This window comes from Amblyomma americanum, chromosome 6 (assembly GCF_052857255.1).
Source record: "Amblyomma americanum isolate KBUSLIRL-KWMA chromosome 6, ASM5285725v1, whole genome shotgun sequence".
Lineage (NCBI taxonomy): Eukaryota > Metazoa > Arthropoda > Arachnida > Ixodida > Ixodidae > Amblyomma > Amblyomma americanum.
Genome location: NC_135502.1, coordinates 29469065 through 29489460, shown reverse-complemented (window position 1 = coordinate 29489460; position 20396 = coordinate 29469065). Strand labels below are relative to the sequence as shown.

Genomic DNA, 20396 nt, shown 5'->3' with positions numbered 1-20396 from the left:
ATGGACGAATTCATGCGTGTGCAGCGTAAGGGGAGACCGGATGCAGCTCGTAGGTTCTTCGCGGTGCTTGTACACACGCTGGCCGTTCGCGCGGTAGCCACCAGATTATTAGCATTCCTCCAGCGCCACCTGACTACAACTTCTACAAACATCCCGTGCTCCAGTCTATAGCATTACAAAATACCTTTGGTGAAACGTCGCTGTACACGACGCGCGCCGAGCTTGCGTCTCTAAGTAACAAGCAATTCACACCTCTCAATGAACAAACAGCACTCCACGGTCCTGATAAGCGATAACAAAGATTTAAAAAATAAACGTAATCAACCTCGGAACGTGAGTGTGCATTTCCGGAGGCGCCAAGAAAATCGAGTTCACAAGGCGCTGCCGCGCTGTTTCATTTCGGCCGTCATTCACGGGCTAAGCGATATTTCTTGCAACTCGAAAAAGCCAGCTTACAGATCGCGAGGACGAGCTTACCATCACGGGTTTCGCACTGACAGCCTTTCCGCGCGTTAAGAACAACATAGCGGCACAGACATAAGCGGCATTCCGCCGCTTGCAACACAGCTTACAAACGAGGATAGGAAGTTGGTCGTGGCGCAGATAATCGGTTCTACACAAACAGCTCGGCTTTGGAGACCAAACTAATAAAACATCATCGTGTGGACTTACAATGAGTGGTCGATTAAGTTGGATTTCGTTGACAGTGTAATCCACGAGAGAACGCGCTAAAGTTTGAACCCGCCGACTCCGCTGGCGGCATCGACACTTTCGCCCACACAGCTGTTTGCAGACCAAATTATTTTCCGCTGTCTCGCGGTAATATGGGTAAAACGTGAAACAGAAACCCATTTCACGGTCGTATCTTTACCATTCGCAGTCTTGCCGTGTGTAGCTTGATCTGGTACCCAAGACACACAGAGGGTAATGGGTTTGTTAACCTAAATTTTAAACTCGCGCTTTAAAAAACGCAGTTTTCGTGAAAACAAAGCCGAAACCGTACTACTTTGTCCATACGCGCTGCGTCTTCCACCGAATGGTATGTGGCATACTTTTCGAATAGTAATTAAAAAAGTTGCAGAGCGTTCTTTTTTGTGTGTGCGTGTTTTTGCGTTTAGAAAAGAGATATGGGCGACATCAGCGTGCCGTGGGCTCCGAAGCAGCAGGTATATGGGAACGAATGAAAAAATACTGGCTTTGTGATAGTTGCGTCTCAGCACTGTCTCACGTGAGTACAAACGGCAGAGGTATAATGACAGATGTTAATTGTGCAAGCGACATTGCTCTTTGAGACTCTTCTAACGGTGTTTCTAAGTGGTGGGCACATTCTTGAATTCCCACACCCATCTCTCCCCCTTCACTTTCACCAAGTTTTAAAAAGAAATGTGGAATCTAGGTTAAGCGCGTTGGACAGCAACGATCGAAAGACAGAATTCTCTGGAGCGATTCCTTTAAGGAAGAGCGTGTTCGTTTAATGTAAAACAGTTTGCGGGAACCCTTCTTCAGAAATGGCTGCCTTTCCTTGTTTTACCTGTTAGGATTAAATATTCTTTATTTGTGTTTACAATATACGTCACGGTGTAAAGAAAATGAACTTTTCAGAGGTTATAAAAACAATATACAGGAGGGCGTTGCGTTGTCCTTTTTAATTCAAGAAACAGTGAAGGAGGTCCAGGACCCTAGCCATAGTTCCAGCCACCCGCTGCAGTGTTCCCCTCGGCAGGAAGTTCAAGAGAAATTGAAATTGTTATAGATTTAGTCGAAAGGCAGCGTATAAACTGCTTACAGACAGAATGAAATTGGGATTGTTATAGGCTTTGGTCTATGGATAGTCTATAGACTTCTGTACAGAAAAGATGATGGTTGTTATAGACTAATTTATAGGTAGTGTATAGACCCTCTCTAGACAAAAGGAAATTAAGGATCTTATAGACGTTAGGCTATAGAAAGCCAATAGACAGTATAGAGACAGGAAAATTAAGGCTGTTACAGACTTTAGTCTATAGATACTCCATAGACCGCCTATATGCAAGAAATTTATATGATTAGACTTTAGTTTACAGATCTATACAGGTCTATAGACAAAAGGAAATCTATACACAAAAGACAGTCTATAGACAGAATTAAGGCTGTTATATACTTTAGTTTATAGATAGGGTACAGACAATAAGACATTAATGCAATTATAGACTTTAGTTCATAAGTAGTCAATACATTGTATATAGAGAAACAAAAGTTAAACGGTTAAATATTTTAGTCTATAGAAAGTCTATAGACCATTTTTATAATGGTGAGGAATGAAACGCTCCTTTGAATTGCTCATAGCTGTAATCTGCTCATGTTCCCTTGCTTTTCTGTACGCGTCCTTGTACCAGCAGATATAATGTCCTAAGTGCGGGAAGTGGCCTTCCAAAGCCGCTTCGTCTGTAGAGCGGGCAATTGTGGTGCTGCATATGGGCACGCAATTTGACGACGCCGTTGACTTGCGACATATAGTGGCAATCCGGAAATGCGAAGCGCAAAACATTGTGGTTATGCTTGATATTTCTGAACACTGTTTTGGTGGGGGATATAAGGTCAGTTGGTTTCTTCTTTGCTGAGATCATTGCTGCGTTATTTGTCGTGGCAAAGATTTAATCAAAGATTACTTGCGGCCTTCACGCTTCGACGCACGGCAATCCACGCCGCTCAAGCACCTAAGCTGCAGTTTATCGCAGTGAATGCTAACATATTCTCACCTTGTCTAAATTGACGGATATCGTTACCCAGGAGTGGGGGGATTGCAAACACGTGCGAAAAATTACGTACGTACTTGTTACCAATAAAGTCAAAGGTGACATATGACATTGACTTAACGCGAAAATGCGTGCATCCTGCATATAAACTTGCGCACTTGTCTCACACAACTCGTAGAAAGCGCTAAAACTTTCGCTCCGGACAGAGTTCATATTTTTTTATATCAGTCCATCCACATAAAACAATATATGCGATTAAAGTTAGAAGAAGCGCAGACGAAAATTGTTATGCGAAAAATAAGTGGATGTGTGTGCACAACAACAACAAAAAAAAGCATAGCAGATATCTGTCCATTCACAATGCCGGCTCGTTGCTCTCCTTCCCCTTATCGGAGGGCACCGGTGTCTTGCTCTGCTCGCTGCTCCTGCGCTCCACGTGCGACAAGCTGGAACGCTTGCTCGTCGTTGAAGAGCGCCTCCTCCCACCCGCTCGCGCTTTGTTCGAGAGAGACGATGCACCAGCCAAAGGCGGTGCCGAGTGTGCTTCGGGCAGCGGCGCTGATCCGCCGACAGCTGGCGCTTCGACACCGACAGCTGGCGCTTCGACACCGGCAGCTGGCGCTTCGGTATCATCCCGCTTGAGGCTCCTCGAGGACTTCCGCACAATGCTTTGCGTACCACTCGACGACGTGCGAGTTCCAGTGGAAGCGCCACCGTCCTTGGCTCCTTTCACTTCCGCCGCTGATTTGGAGCTGTGCCTCGCGCTGATTCCAGATGCGCCGTCGGCGGCCTTGTGTCGTTTACTGTGTGCCATGTCCGCAATAAGATCCTTTGGCGTCTGGTGCGTTGGACAGGCGGCCGACGTACCCGAATGGTGGTGGTGATGTTCCGGCACTGGTGGTGCTGGATGAAGGCCCGCAAAACGGGCTTGGGACGCTGACAGAAGCCTCCGAGCACGCGCCAGGAGCCATCCATCCTGCGCCGCCTCGTTATCGTTTCTGTCGTGCTTGTGCTCGTGATCATGCTTGTGCTCGTGCTGGTGTTTGTGCTCATGCGTGCCTGTGTGCTTGTCGTCCTGATCTTTATGCGCGAGCCCCTTCTGACTGTCGATACCACCTGTATGCGCGCGTGTCTCGTGGTCGGCTTCGGCTGCGCCTTGCTCCTCCGAGTGCACGAAGGACCTCTTGGTCCCGCCTGTGAGGCTGGATGTGCGTACGAGATGTTCCGGGAAGCAGGACCAGATGTCCAGGTGACGGGGTAAGTGTCCAGACTGGAACAGGTGTGCGAATAGTGCGGACACGGCCAGCAAACTGCATAGGCTAAGCACCATGCAGAGCGTCCTGAAAGGAAACTGCTGACCGAGTTCGCTGTCATAAAGCGGCAGCCGGATCAGCACTGGCACGCCCATCTCCGGTTCACCGCACAAGGCGCGCATCACCACAGCCAGAGCGAAGCCTGCGGCGCAAGCGATGCAAAGGTGCGGCCGTTACAGCGGCAGAAAACGAACCCACACTCCGCTCATGAAGGAAGCTGCAACGCCAAGAACAATCACCGATTACCGTCGTCTACCTGAATATGCATCAACGCGCGAATTACTTTGACTGTTACTCGGTTTTTTTTCAGCTACTGCTGAATTTTAAACATATTTGCATTCGCTAGTTTCTGTGGGTTGAATGACAATGTGAACCGAAGCTCCTACGTATCCGCTATAGAGATTCATTATTGGTAATGTTGACCTTACTAATAAAAGACCTGATTTTAATCCCATTTTATTGAAAGTAACTCATCGCCGTCAGTTTTCATACTTTACCTCTAAACGCGGTCGTAGCCGCTTTCTGCATTGCTACTACACAGAAGAGCGTGTGTATCGTGAAGCTGCGTATTAGGGGCATCCCCTTACAAACATGGTCTATAGGCAGTCCATAGATTTCTTGCAGACTCTATTGCCTTCAAAATGGATGTTTCTGTCTATTCCTAGTCTATAGACTGTTTATAGATAAGTCTACTAAACGTGTATGGCCATAAATCTACACAGAGTCCGTAGATTTTAAACAGGGAAGTCTATGGACAGTCTATAGACTGTGCAAAGATATTTTTGTAAGGGTCGGGCTTCTTTCCAGAGGCTAAGGTTGGGCCTTGGGTGCGGTATAGGGGCTTCCTTTGTTGCACGCTCACCGAAGACGGCTCCGTAGGCGTTGCTCCATTTGCGGAGGAAGAACAGTGCGACGAACTGCGGGAAGAGAAGCACGTACACAAGGTCCGACGAAAGCGTCCACAGCGCGAACACCGACTGCACTTTCAGCGCCATGGCCGCAGTCGTCATGCCTATCAGGCACACGGAGAAGCGGAACACCCAGCACAGCTCCTCCTCGGACGCCTGCAGCGCCACCGCCAGTCGTGGACGATATAAGCTGGTGCCTGTTATTCCTCTGTCCAGTGGGGCACCAAGTGCAGCTATCTTGTCGGGAAAACACGTCGCCCCTAGTCGAATTATAGTGCCCACAGTGGGATAATCGTCACCGGTTCAACTCTCCCATTCTGACACGAGGGCATTGTGGGCGGAAAACGCAAGAAGGGCAAGCGTGCCTAGCGCACAGAAAACAGACTAAATCAATGATCACAACTTAAAGCTGTGATAGTACAAAAATATGTAACCATTTAGCAAAGCTTAGAACGTGGATAGTTGGGTGATCGCACGATGTTAGAAGCGCTCAAGGAAAAAAGACAATACGAAAGGGAGACAACGACACAGAAAAGGAAAAGATGCAGCTGAAGAGGTGTCCAACGATATATGAGACAGATACTGCGCCATTTCATTTCCCCCAAAAACCAATTATCTATCTTATCTGAAGAGCACCTTATTGCCCGTGTCCAACTTTCATCTCGTCCTGTTTTCTTATCAGATCAGTTCTAACATTTAATAAATATGGCCATTTACCGTGGTTTCTTTGCGGAATTAGTAAACATACACTCGCCAAATTCTCGAAGAAAAAGGAAACATGAAGTTTCGGGCCCAGTACGGGTCCCTTGATCACATTGAGCGCTGCATGCAACTACGGCCCTTCAGGAATTTGTCGAGTGTATGTTTACTGCTTACGCAATGTTTGCTGCTGGCCAGACAGTATATTGTCAAAACCTCTACTTAATCACGGGTTTCTGTCGACGTCTGCTATGCTCCTATGATTAGTGCGTGCATCGCGAAGGGCACGCCGGGCGATGGAGCCTAATGCACGCTATAGAGTGACGAGTAATTTTCTCTTTTACAGCTTCTATAACGACAGATCAAAGAACTGCCACGTAATATTTTATCCTACATTTCTTCCACACATGCCGGCAAAATAACTTGCAGCGGGAAAGTCAGCCGTTGACACTGTTTGATCACTGCTGATAACAGCACTACAAGGCGATGACGTCGTGCGGCTAACATTTCTCGCTCGGCTGAATACCACATGACCACATAAATTGAGCCCACTGCAAGACAATAGTCTCCAAATGGTGCGAACCAGGAAGGAACTTATGTAAATGGCTAAATACATTTTTTTTATAACTCATAGCAGAAAAGGAGTTCGTGTCTTTGCCGCTACGCCTTGTCTCGGGGACACTCATCATGCTTTTAATGCCAACACAAAGTGGTAGCAACACAGGTAAACTCACCGCGGGCCTGAGCAGTTGATGGTACACGTTGTGCGTGACGAGCGAAGATGCGCTCATCATGGACGAGTCTACGGAGGACATGACGGCTGACGTGATGGCCAGCTGACCGAGGATGGACACAGTGTCCGGTGTCAGGTAGTGCAAGGTGTAAGGAAGCACGTCTTTACGGTCCTCTTCGTTCAGATTGAATTCACCCTCGTAGCCGGCCGCGGTAAAGTCTGCGATATAGCGCGCCTCATTCAATAGCTAAAAACACAGAGCGAAAATAATTTAGAATGGCTCAAGAACTGCCTAACATGTGTACCTCATTCAGTGTCATCTAGCTCAAGTGTTCCCACTGCGGAGTTTTACTTGTTATTTCATATTAGATCATGCTGCTTTTTTTATTTACTGCGCAGAGCCGGCAATTATAAGTCGGCTTGCTCTAACGAGATAACTCTGAAATTAACAACTGTTTCTGTTTAAGTCCCAAAGTGAGGTCCGTAATCTGTAATTCAGCTTGTACTTTGGTTGGTTAGATTTTTTATTGGTTACTTGATTCGGGTCAGATAACGAGAAACATGACAACTACGAGCGGCTAAAGATGCTTTAATTTTCTCGATGGAGTCTTCTTTCTGTGACGGGCAGCAGTAGCAGTGGAAGTGAGAATCGAAGTGCCCTGTCATTAAGGTCTTTCTCGTTTCGCGACTCTGTTAGCATCAATAATCGATTGGTTTAGTTTATTTTAGGGGGGTTTAACGTCCCAAAGCGACTCAGGATATGAGAGACGCCGTAGTGAAGGGCTCCGGAAATTTCGACCACCTGGGGTTCTTTAACGTGCACTGGCATCGCACAGTAAACGGGCCTCTAGAATTTCGCCTCCATCGAAATTCGACCGCCGCGGCCGGGATCTAACCCGCGTCTTTCGGGCCAGCAGCCGAGCGCCATAACCACTCTGCCACCGCGGCGGCTCATCAATAATCGAATACTTTGGAATGCGGCATCTTCACGAGACACCTTTAATTACCGATGACAATAAGCGGCAAAAATATAAACGAGTGGTGTCTTTCTCAGTACAGTTTTACCGTAGGGTTCGTTGGCCTCATTCTTTGAATTGCCTTCGACGCCTACGTCATCTATGCCCACTGAGTTTTCTTCTATGTATCAACAAGGAATAATATTTGGCGTAGCGCACAGTGGGTACTACGGAAAGGTGGCGGGACTGATGTGCGGGGTAAATCTGTAGAAGCTCACTTGTGCTCCTGGCCAAAGCACCGACGACGACCGAAGGAAGGGCGAAAAACACGCAGCCCAGAGCAGACATGTACGACAGGAATTTGGCGTTGAAGGCGGAGTCGCAGCTAAGCACACGCTGGAAGTAAACCTGCGCACAGAGGAGAAGAAAGGGCAATAGCTTGTGCCCTTTGGTGGCATGCTCGTGTAAACAAGTGTGGTGCACATCGCAAGCAATCTGCGATGCGTTCGCATACTCCAATATAGCAGAATAGGATGGCCACTGTTTACATTCAGTAAGCAGATGGAAATGTCGAATAGTTCAGTGAATGATGCCCAAAACGCGTTTTATGCATCAAAACAACGTTAAAGTAAAAATGATAGTATGTGATTTAATTAACACCAAAAAGACATGAATTCTCTTGAACTCGTTCACAGAAAACGAGTTAAGCCTATTGTTACAAATGCAGTACATTTCAGCCTCCTACGAGAGTAATGGTTGAAAATAAAATTCGGCTTTTCCAGCACTTTTCCAGGTATATGGCTGAACCAAAGCTATAACAGCTTTCGCTGTAAAACAACGTTTGCGTTTTCAGGTGTTAAAGAAGTTTTTCAGTTTCAGGTGTTAAAGAAGAAACTCCTTCCCACGTGCATTCGGAGTGGTCACTCAGTGGCATCAGTCCCTTGTAACAGGCACACAGCAATAAACTGAAATAAGTTGCATAGATCTGCTACTCTAGACCGGATATATACGTAAAGCAAGATACAAGTCAAGAATGAAGCGGCAAATACCCCTCAAAGAAGGCTCTCTGGCCAATGGCGCCGACGATTGTCATGACGTCGCGGTTAATGCCATTTCATGGTGCCATTTGCCGATCCCCTGCAATTTTACGCAGGAAGTTTATGCGCGACGTCATGAGAACCGGTTGAAACGGCGTTCGCCGCTGCCTTCTTGAGTTGTGTCCGGCTATGGAAGGCACTTCGATGCACGACGCGCCTGTCTTTACGAGCGCACCTGCCACGGTATACCGCCGAAGATGGTCATCAACAGCTGGTCGACGATCGGACTCAAGCTTTGCCCCTGGATCTCGCCCAGCCAGTTTCTGTGCGGGGAGCCGATTTCTCCCACAGCGCAGTTTTTGATGACGAAGACCAAGCAGACCAACTGCGAATGATAATGAAAGTGCGCTAAGTAGTAGTATGAGAAGTGCCGACAACCCACCCGCCCCCCACTCTTTGCAGAGGTTCTCAAACTTTTATGCCGCAAGGAACCACAACAGCCTTCGATATGTGCCAAGGTACCCCCCCCCCCCCCTCGCCCTGCGTCACAATCGGTTGTCGCAGGGTTCACAATCGGCTAGTGTTATATTTTTTACCATTTCGGTTAGTTTTTTAAGCATTTGTTTGTTTCCTTGCGTTCAGCATTCAGTTTCTTCTAAATGACAATCGCTCTCATGCCCAGACTTCTAATTACAGACAAGAACGCAGAAAGCTACTGTCACAAGACAAACGTTTCGTCATATTCCCGTGCACGACCGGCTGGACGGCGCACAGAATCACCTAACGGCTCGCCCGGCTTTCATAGGCAATCTGACGCTCCCTGCACCAGCGGTAACGACTCGTCGGTGTTTTTTTTCCCAGCGACCCGTTAAGCGCCCGTTCCGGTGTGTTCCTGTCGTCGTAGTATATCGCTGTCTGTAGTTGTCTGTTGTTGTCTGTCGTAGTCGCCAATATAACCGGTCCGGTGTTCCCATGGGAACCACCCGAAGGTTGGTTATCGTGCAAGCAGGAAGGTATCACAAGAGCGGAGTAATGCGCAACCAGTGGATGGTTACCATCTGAACCATCCGGGGAGGGGTTAGGTAGAAGGAGGAGCGTATTGGGAGAGCGGAAAAATCCCCAATTGGAGAATGGTTACCCTGTAAGGAGGAGGGTATGGCGAGAGCGTAAAAAGGCGCACATTGGCATAGCCGGGCACAATAGTATCTTGGCGCGCTGCCAGTTCGCCGGGCGAGCCGGCGCTGCCTTCAAAAGAAACTCGCTGCGCCGTTACTGGCGCGCAGCATATTGGCGCTGCCAACGTCTGTGCTGCGGACGGCACAGACGCCAACGGCGAAAAACTGAGGAACGAGCAAAGAAGAGCTAACGCTCTGAAACAAGTTTTAACAAACCAGGCCTTGTGTCTGGTCTGCACGCTGCCGCAAGAACTGTGCCGTAAAGCGGGCACAGACCAAAGTCGCACTAGTGGAACCCTCAGAAGCAGCCGGCGGTACGACTGGGTTCGACGGTACCCAGTTTGACAAAGCCTGCTCCATCAGATGCACTGTTTGTTGCTTCTCTTTGTACATGTCATCGACAACAAAAGGAGCCGATCGACCCGACCTCGTGCGTGCTATGGGAGAAGGCAGAGAGCATGCATACGTCCCTATTGACACAGTCTACGGCCATGCTTGCCAACCTATCTACACTCTTTGTCACTAGTTCTCAAGCCACATTTCGAGTCGTGCAATTTGTCAATGTGTCTGTGGCAATGGTGGATCCAGAGATAGTCCTACTTCGCCTTCTATAATTCTGACGTCCCTCCTACCTCACGAGCGCACTGGATGGCTTACAGGTGAGTATCATTGCTACATTTTTCCCCAGATTCTGCTTACTCGTTCGTGTCCGAGCGCACGGTGCATGCGTGCGTGCGTGCGCGTGCGCGCGCCTGTGAAAAGCGTCTAAAATTACTGCTCTGACACTCAAGAATCTCAGTGGTCCTACATCCCTACATCCTACATCTCATATTACTGTACTCTGACCGACTGCCTCCTGAACGTAGCTTTTTTTTAGTGACAAGTAAGAAACCACGTGGACCATATTTGCTTTATAAATAATCGAAATCAGTGCTCTGAATCCGCTTACGATGCCGATGATGGTGCAGCATACTTGGAAGACATCCGTGTAGGTCACAGAGAAGATTCCTCCCAGCATCGTGTAGAAGACAATAACGAAGGTGGTCGCAAAGATGACCAAAATGAACTCAAGGTGCGCGATGGCTCTCACTGTGTTGCCTGCAAAAGAGTGGTAGGGTGACTGGAAACATCAACACTCCGGCACGACTCGCGCAACCGGGAAACATAGGTTTACGTGAGACACTGGATGGCAGTTCTTTGCCGCGAAACATGGGTCAAACAGCAACCCAAGGGCACTTGACAGGCGCCCGGCTGTGTAACGGACAATAGGAGGCGTGGCTAGCGCTTTATCTGGCTGCGCGGTTTCGATTTCGTCCGTATGTAGCCTCACAATTTCTTGAGCTGCAGCGGCGACGAGACTGGCATTTTCAAAAACCTAAAAACTTATATATTGCTTGCGATAGCCTACGAACATCTCAATAAATAAGGAGCGCAGCAGTAATAAAAGATAACTTCCAATTATTAGCTAATCATGCAGCCTAAAGCGTTTTAGCCGTATTCTAATGCACACCGCCACCGAAAATGCTGTCAAGAAAGCGCTCTTTTAACTCAAGAAGCCTATTTTTAAATGTTGCTTATAGTTTTAGGTGGCGCGCTCAATATGTAATACGCACGAGTGCAAATCGATGGCCTATTAGATTGCCGGATTACACCCTAAGAAAATGCAAGCGGGAAGCCAGGACACGGACGGGGTCACGAACTTGGCAAATATATTGAACGCGGCTCGGTTATCACAAAAAAGCAATTACTGAGACCAGCGAGCCCAGGAAACCATCTTGACGTATTAAGAGAAATCTTATATTTCCCCTAATTCATTTTCAATTCATTACATAAACACCCCGATGGGCCAGTACACAAGGGGGCTATTACGTATCTTAACTCACCTAAAGCAGCAAGGTTCGCGGCTGACCAAAAGACCTCCCCGCAAATGGCTGGCACGGAGAGTAGGATGACGATCCAAGGCCCGTACTGCCTTTGGAAAGGGTCGAGCATAGTTAGCGCCTGTGTTGCACGCATTTTTCCCGCGAAGAACTGTCCTCCTGCGTATGTAATGTAGGATAGGCCGCGTTAGCTTTACAGTCCAAGGCAGGTTTAGAGTCGAACACTTTGGCTTCGATAATTATTTAAGGCGCCTAGCAACAGAACTCCTGATGCTGAGAAAACCATTATGGTCCCCTTCTCTTAACAAATGCTCTGTTCGCCCTCACGGGGTGGGAATTTAAAAAAAAAATGGATGTAGTTGTAACGCTGTTGGGAAAGCTCACTCTCTTTGGCTGTATTAAAGTTGTAACTAGTCGCAACTGGTTGCAACTCCGGCGGAGGGTCAAAGAAGTGCTGTGTTGGTTAGGTGAGGCCGAAAATTCGGACACAGATAGCGCAATCTGGTGGCGCGCGGACTGTAGAAGTGAAGGAAGCTACACGCTACTTGTTATAGTAGTGCCAGGAGCTTCGAGTTCTGAATGTTCCTCGAGCAAAACGTTTATGTTCCGCAACGCACTTAATCCTGACAGAAGACACCAAGCTATATAGTACCACAGCAACCACCGCGTGTAAGCAGCAGTCGCCAATTCTGAATGCGAAACGCAAAGACGCTCGTAATCGCGCAGAAAAAAACAAACAAAAAAGCATGATCAACAAACAAGTACAACGCAAGAACTACTGGCAAACGCTTCTCGTCAAAAAGCAAAAAGTAACATGAAAAAAAGGATTTAAATGGTTGGTAAGGTCATGCCGCGGCTGTGAGTGGTAACCTCATTTGCGGAATGCGCCACTGAGTCTGGAAGAGCGTTTTAGATATTTCACATCTTTATATTAATATCTTAATTTTTTTTATAAATACCTTTAGTTTCAGTGTATTATTTCGGGTGCTCCTACTCTCCGAATACACCTGCTGGCACTTACCTATCACGAGGCTGATGGCGTAGCCGAGTGGTGTTTGGCACCAGACGAGACCGTAGTTGAACACTGCTTCGGCAGTCCCGTTAATGTAGCCGGCCCCGACCCAGGTCGCTGCGCATGAGGTAAGTCGTTCACGTGTCATTAAGCAATATTAAAATCGCGAGGGAAAAAAATTCGAAATGTGAATTCTGCACTGCGTCGTTTCAGGTGGTTTATATCATATTCTTTCTCAAGTATATCTACAGAGTGCTTTAGTAAAACTATAACCAAGGTCAGTAGAAAGGTACAGTCTCCGCCAAAAGTAACTGACCAACGGGGATTTATTTCTTGAGCTCATAACGGAACATAAACCTCTGTAAGGTAATGACAACTCTTGTAGTCTTCTTTCCAGCCTTTTCGTCTTTAGCAGTGCGGTAAGAAGCTCCACTGCACTTATGACTACCAAACCTCATGCCTTGGCTAGTTTTGGCAAGAACGGTCCACAGGTCCATACCCTGCAATTCTGGGCAAAAGCATTTTTTAACGAGAAACCATTTATGATTGCTGTTTTTTTTTCATATAATGTAAGATTTCGCTATAAATATCACCATACCAGCAGATCACCCGACGGCAGTCTTGAATTTTTTTTTCTATTACCGTTCTTGCTACTGTTCGATGCGACCAATGGAAACGCTTTAAAAGAAAGATTTTGCTACATATCAGAAGAATAGACCATTGCCTTCAATATTACCATAAAAGTATCTTACAACTTTCCAATTTTCAAAATTTTTGTCCCAAATTGGTGGGCATGCCTCTATCACGCTGCACATCTTCAATGAGCTATCTAATTTATACGACTGCAACAAATATGGTTATAACCGCGTGCATCGGTTCGTGCTCTTTTCAAACGCGATTCGTTCAGAGCAATCATGAGTCGTGTTTAGTGCCTCTTGTGCGTAGGCAGCGAGCACATACCGGTCATGGAGGTGAAGCTGAGCGCGAGCGGCAGGGTCCGGTTGGCCAGGAACAGGCGCCGGAGGCTCTCGTGTCCATGCCTGGGCTCTTCCCCTTCCCTGTGGGCGTGGCAACGAGGCGCGGAAGAAATCGTTAATATGTTCTCTTCCTGGTGAGTGCAGCTTTAGTCACCTGATTATGGCTCAGAATTCTAAGTTGGTTTATGAAGCTTATTAATAAACAGATCTTATATGGAAGAAAGTTGTGAAATTTCTGGATGACCTCGTGTAAAGGATTATGAGCAGTAATAGAGTCAGTCAACCCCATATAGCATGGGTTGGAATTCATTAAAAGCGGAAATTTAAACAGATTTCGGTATAGTATTCTTGTGTGTGTATATATGTAGGAGAGAGGCGCGCAGTTGATACATATGCTCGGGAGAGGTTAGGTTACACAAAATTTGTGAAAATTATATAGTAAGGTGCAGTCTTCCCAGTAAGATGGCGGATTCGGGCAGTTGTCAGGCGGCTTCATGGAGGGTTTGGAGGCCGACAGATTTCACGAGCTCTTTGGAGAAAACACCCAACAAAAAAAGCAGTTATTGACTAAAAAGACGTTTTTTTCTCTCTCCCTCAATTCTAACTATGACGTTCTAAATTTAGGATCTGCTGTAACCGACGACTGCATACAAAATGTTGTAATGTGTGCGTAGTCCTCTGACCTACAGCGCTGCCTCAGCCATTCACCCGTACTTTACGACGCACTTGATATAACATGAGGGCATTCTCATGCAGCGGGGTTTCAAAACTGCCAAGGAAGAAAAAAAAAGACGCCAAAGAATCCCAAACTATGAATTAGAGGCGAGGTCATCACATTAGCCAATTTCCCGCCATGGGTATCTATCTGCTATTTCTAGAGGCCAAAACAACAATCGAAACGAATTGATATTTTTCTGACCCGGCATCTGCGTGACGAATGCACCATGATTATCACTGCCTTCGCAAGCTTGCTGTTGTATCCCCCTCGGTAGCTGAGTGGTTATAGCGCTCGGCTGCTGACTCTAAAGACGCGGGTTCGATCCCGGCCGCGACGGTCGCATTTCGATGGAGGCGAAATGCTAGACACCGGAGTGCTGTGCGATGTCAGTGCAGATAAAAAAAAAACCCAGGTGGTCGAAATTATCCGCAGTCCTCCACTACAGCGCCCCTCATAGGCTGAGTCACTTTAGGACGTTAAAATACCATACATCAAAAACCAAGAACAAGGCTTGTTGAACGCTGCGCAGAACCCAGGATTCGCAGTGACGTGAAGGCTGCAAAAAGGGCATACTACTGGAAAATTTGGACGATCTTCTGAATTGTACATTATGTTCTACGAAGAACAAAGAAGTACTTGTTTAGTGTATCATCATCGCCATGAGCCTAATCACGTCCGCATACACAAAGGCCTCTCCCAGATCCCGACAATTAACCCTGTCCTGTGTAAGCTGTGGCCATCTTATCCATACAAACTTCCCACTGTCATCCGCCTACTTCACTATCTGCCGCTTCCGGCTACCTTTGTAGCTCTTGGAATCTGCTCCGTTACCCTATAGGACCATTGGTTCCCTCCACATTACATGGGCAACCCATGCCCACTTGTTCCTCATTTAGACTAGAATACGATTTGGGGTGGGGTTTTTCGGTTTCTATGTTTTGAACATTCTGCGGAATTTCTGTGAGCGTTTACTTCAAAACGCAGTTTTCTGAATCTTCAGCTTCAAATTCAGAATAACATTTAATGTTTGAACCGGTTCCCCTGCCTACCCTCTCCGGCACGGCACGCAGGCCTCCGGGATAGGAAGGAGTAGGGGGTTTATTCACTGCAAGAGTAGCACTTAAATTTAAGTGATGCTGCAGCTGCCAGTTGGGTCAGTTCCTTTTTCACCCTAGAGTCTGGGCTTCTTAATACTTCATTCCAAATATCATCGTCTTCATACTTGCTTTTTCCTGGAGCTTCTTCGCATTTTCTGATAATGTGGTCCATGTCGGCCACTCCTCCGCAAAATATGCATTTCTCATCTTGACTTAAGGCCTTTTCTTTATTTTTAGGTTTGATCCATGCCCTCCATCTTGGGGAGGGGTAGTTTCTCGCTTGAAGTCTTCTTAATATCTTGCATGCTCTGTAGCTTAGCTTCTTCCTGTCTGGAATGGGCAGCCTTCTTCTGTCCTCCCTTTGCATGGCCATCTTCTCCCTTGAAGTATAGCGTTCGGCTTCAACTACCTTGATTGCTCCAGCGCAGTAGAGCCCTCATCTTGATAATACTAGACGAGAAGTTCTATCTGCGGCATCACTGCCTGGACCCCCAGTATGTGCTGGGATCCATGTTATTCTCACATATCTGTTTATAATTGCGCCTTCTATTACTTCCACAGCGTTCTTTCCGATTCTTCCCCTTGAGTATTTCATTACCGCGTTTCTGCTGTCGCTAATGACGACTTTGGCTTTGGTAACGGTGAGGGCTAACGCGATCGCTAGCTCCTCTGCCTCCTAGATTGATAGGCCTTCGGCTATGATGTCACATTTGCATTTACCAGCCGCATCTACGGTCACCGACGCTGTGAAGGGGTAGATTCCCACCGCGGCATCAGTGTATACAGTGTCATGGTGCGGTCTGGACTGGACTTCTTTTTCTATGGCTCTTGCCCTTAGTATTCTTCTGTTAACGTCCCTCTCCGGGTGAATGTTTCTCGGAATGTTGAACACGGTGATTTTGTTCATTACCTGCACAGGGATTTGAGCCGTTTTTTCAGAGGCTCGTTCCTCTTATTCTATTCCTGCCAGGTTTAATATTGCTCTGCCTGCTGCAGTCCTGGCGAGTCTTGCCTTCTGCGCTTGCTTCGTTGCTCCCATGTATTCTTCCAGTGTATTTAGCATGCTCATTTCTTCCAACTTTGTGTTTTGGGTTGTAATCGGCAGTCCCATCGCTCTTTTGGCACACCTTTTTTATGATAATTTCTACATTCTTTTTGTCTCCTTTTGTTAGTTTCATATACGGGAGTGCGTAGCACACTCTTCTGATGATGAATGCTTGGATGATTGTTATTGCATTTTCTTCCCTGATGCATTTGTCTCTGTTTGTGATTCTTCTGATCATCCCACAGACTTTCTCCACCTGGTTCTTGAGTTTCTTTATCGTAGTGGCGTTCTTTCGAGCCTTGATGATGATTAGACCCAGCATCCTCATTTCTTCTACTTTTGGGATTTCTCTCCCGTCCAGCTCTATTCTAATATCTTGGTGTCCTGCTCTTCTGCCCATTATCATAAGTTCGGATTTCTGCGGCGAGCAACTGAGTCCCTTCTCTTCTGCATGGACCTTTATCGTATCCGCTGCTAGCTGAAGATTTTCTTCTAGCTTCCTCTTGTCCCTCATATTGACCCAAACGTTTACATTGTCCGCGTAGATTCCTACTTCTAATCCTGGGATTTGCTTGATTTCCTCCACCAACCTCCTCATGGTGAGGTTTCTTTTGACGAACATTATTTCCTACTGGTGGATTACCAGTTTCTTTTTTTGTAATATAATGCGGTGTTCCTGTGCTGTAAGAAGTAACTTGGAGTTTATCTTGGCTTGTTTCTCAGACTGAGCATACTATTTACCAATAAATAATGCACTAATTTTCGTTGCTTACTGGTGACACACTTATAGGAGTGCTGAAAGGACAACTCCTTGAGTTTTTTTCTTTTTTTAGTATTGCGAGTTTATAATCAGGTGACAATCTTCAGAGTCCCCTAGCTCCAAAACACAAAAGCTTTTTATTTTGTGCCAAACAGAATTTAAAAGCTCAAAACCGGGAAATTGAAATCGAAACTGCGTTTCCACCAAACGATGATGTCCCGACAGACAGTCCTATGACGTTGCAGGTACTGTCACAAAACCTGTCGTGTGTGTGCTGATTGGCCAAACTTGCGGCTGGAACTGAGAGCATGGGCCATTATTTCATTGAAATGACCAAAAGCCCGCTCTAAATTTTGTCTTTCAGCAAAAATTCGCTTTGTCTGCAGCATCGCGACGCATAGTAAGCATCTGTTCTATAAGTGATACTAGCGGTGTCATCTGGCGCCTGTCCGAATAACGATTGTAGATGAGTGGAAATGGGGGGCGTAGGGGGAGGCGAAATTGGCAGCCAATCGCCCCCGCCACTCATCGCAGCTTCAATGGAAAAACAATCTTTCCTCGCAAAGGCACCAGACGACTCCACGTGTGCCATCCATACCGAGAAGATTTTGGGTCGCAGATGCTGCAGGCAACGCGGATTTCTAATTTTGACCGAATCAAGCAAGCGCATCATCGAAACGTGGCATTAAAACAGAAGGTGTGTCGTACATCTCTGCGCCAATTTCAGCGCAAATAAGCAAGTGCTTTAACCGAGAGAGGAATATTATGGCACGCTTTTAGCATTGCAACTGGGTAGAAGTAACCTCAGCACTAAAAGGTCCCACGTAAACTATAAGGTAGAACTATAAACTTTATTCGTATTTGTGGAGCAAAAAAGGTGGGGTTACATTAATGCGAATGCCCAGGCATGACATTATCAACAGTCCACGTCGCTTAAAGAAGCAGCCATATAAAGTATAACGTAGGGGCCACAACGAGATGATCTTTGTGACGGAGGAGGCGACATTTAGGTCGAAAATATCGACCTAATGTCTTTAACTGTTAGATGAGTGCGGCGATGAAGATGTCACGGTCTTCTAGTCAGCATGGTTTACTTATGAGCGTGTGAAACGAACACACTTGCGGAAACCGCCGCATCGCCCAGGTAGCTTCTACTACATGGCCACAAATATGTGCCCGTGTGTACACCAATGTCAAAAAGTTGGCTATATCAATGGGTAGGTTACCGCCGTCTGACGGCAAGGAGAGACACAATTTAGAGGAGCAAGGCTGCAAAACCTTCCGTTTAGAAAAGAAAACCAGATGAACTATAACTGATTCGAAACCCAACCATATACTGAAACATTCCAAGTGTGGGGCGCATATATATTTAGACGAATATGGAGTCCGTATGACATTAAAAATTAGCGAAAATCTGTATGCTTGCTACATGTGTTCAGTATGGTTTCTATAGCCCTTCCGTATAGTTGGCATATAATATTCAAATTATGTGTATGTTGCTATAGAGACTCCGTATGAGTCCTTAAATATTTACTATGTTCGTTGGACGTATTTTCTGTACACATTATGTATGTTCATCTTCATATGTGCCACACGGAAAACACGCACAATAATAGGAATTGTGACATGGAACGTTGAGCGTCGAAGTGCTTCTTTGTGACAGCTGCCCACCAGTTGGCGTTCACTACACAAGTAATTATTTGACTTTACCACCGCGTAAATAAAAGCGGATTTTAATTTTATGAAGAAGTTCACATCACCGTGTTTTTTAATGGATTCTTTGAAAACTGTGAGCCTCTAGCTGAGCGCTTTTTGTGAAGTCCGGGATGAAAGAACAAGCACTGTTTGCACCTGCTTCGCCACAAACACGCCAGACTAGAATGTGAAACAGTACAGACTTCTCAAAGCTTGGAAAATTATGAAAATTATAAAAAAAAGTGTTAAGTCAAGGCACTGAACTCAGCACCATAACCATACTGCTTTAGTGCACCATCAATTGACATATATCCGCGACTATTAGCTGATGACAGGACAACATCCGAATGCAGAAAAAAGTTTGTTGCTATAAATTTAAGTCAACGCACACTCGGCCATTCCTTTCAACAAGTTGCACGACAGCTCGCTGTTTTGCCAGGCAGTGAAATAATGCATTTTCTTTAAAGTCTAGCTTTGTTACCTCTCGGCACGAAGTTAATCAGACTAGGTGAAGCAAGAGCAAGAACCGTGTGCTAAGTTTGCTTCACCGTTCATAAAACCTTTACCTGGTGATTTCTTCACTGGCAAGGTGTGTAACATTTACGCTGTGGTGCAAAGCAATGAAAACTGCACAACTCCGCGTGCGAAGAAAAGAAGCTTAAGTAAACTGCCACTGGAATTTTATGAATACAGCCCCATACGCCGTAGTAATGCAGTATTTCAATGAGTCCTATAGCACTACGGCCTAACGTGCTATTCAAAACTTTGCACCTATACTGTCTGCTTTCAGCAGAAATTGCGAAAAAAAATTAAGGCAATCGCGCTCCGAGGCACTTTTTACAGCGCACGATAGTAAGGCAGAAAGACAGCATGATCCCCTACTGTGGTCATAAGATGCTGCTTATTGGCTGCCGCAGATGCACCAGAGAACGCCGAAAGAGGCACTTTCTGTCTGTCTATTTGTATAATGACTGTTCTGGCTTATCAAGTAGTAGCAAACCTCTCTCTGTGAAGTACCTGCAGCCATTACTCATGGAAGAGCATAAAAGACATGGTAAGTGACCGCGCTGGTAACGGTGAAGAACGCGTAGGCCTAGTGACCGATCATGAGGAATGGGCGCAAATCAAAAAGCAAGTAGACAGAGCGCTCGCAGAGAACACTTCGTTCTGCTAGGATTAGTAATAGAAACAGAAGGGGAAAAATGCCAAAAGAAATTGGATGAGTATTTACCAATACCTATATGCCTGGAAGAGCTACATGGCGCGCCGCTGGGCATTGGGCAGCCGCATTGCTGCAGCATGCACTGGAGTGAGAGGAAGACTCGCACTTACTGCGCCGTCTCTTCCGTAGGAAGTTTCCGCTCCTTCAGTGCAGCCCAGGAGCTGATGGCGATTACGGCAACGTAATACGTGATCATGACCGAGGCGCCGATCACACTCAGCGCCATTGCTGTCTGACTTCTTCTTCTTCTTCTTTACCTCAGTAAATATGGTACATACCCGCGAGGGGCGATGGGCAAAGGTACAGTGGAGAATGCCAAGGTAATATTTGCACGAAAAAAAAAGCTGTGAGGCGGAGAAGTAGAAGACTGGATCTAGAAATGTTTTTAAATTCAAATAAATCAAAGAAACTTGAAGTTCCAGAAATAAAATAAA

The 20396-nt window shown here is 46.4% G+C and overlaps 1 protein-coding gene across 1 annotated transcript; it reads right to left on the bottom strand.

Annotated features, from left to right (window-relative positions):
• Positions 1–2987: 2987 nt before the first annotated feature.
• On the bottom strand, positions 2988–20188 carry LOC144095182 (high-affinity choline transporter 1-like). Its single transcript, XM_077628969.1, has 9 exons — positions 20073–20188; positions 13409–13506; positions 12458–12565; positions 10506–10654; positions 8617–8766; positions 7623–7752; positions 6390–6607; positions 4911–5112; positions 2988–4190 (listed from the first exon to the last, which is right to left on the bottom strand). The coding sequence occupies exons 1-9, from the start codon at positions 20186–20188 to the stop codon at positions 3091–3093; spliced, it is 2271 nt and encodes a 756-aa protein (XP_077485095.1). The 3' UTR covers positions 2988–3090.
• Positions 20189–20396: the final 208 nt, after the last annotated feature.

What these genes read in the sequence shown, in the direction of transcription:
- LOC144095182 (XM_077628969.1), bottom strand. Translation starts at nt 20,188, where the DNA reads ATGGCGCTGAGTGTGATCGGCGCCTCGGTCATGATCACGTATTACGTT. An exon ending in GCTGCACCATCATCGGCATC is followed by an intron (nt 8,767 to 10,505) that starts GTAAGCGGATTC and finishes TATCATTCGCAG; the next exon opens with TTGGTCTGCTTGGTCTTCGT. An exon ending in TCGGCGGTATACCGTGGCAG is followed by an intron (nt 7,753 to 8,616) that starts GTGCGCTCGTAA and finishes CTCTGTGCGCAG; the next exon opens with GTTTACTTCCAGCGTGTGCT.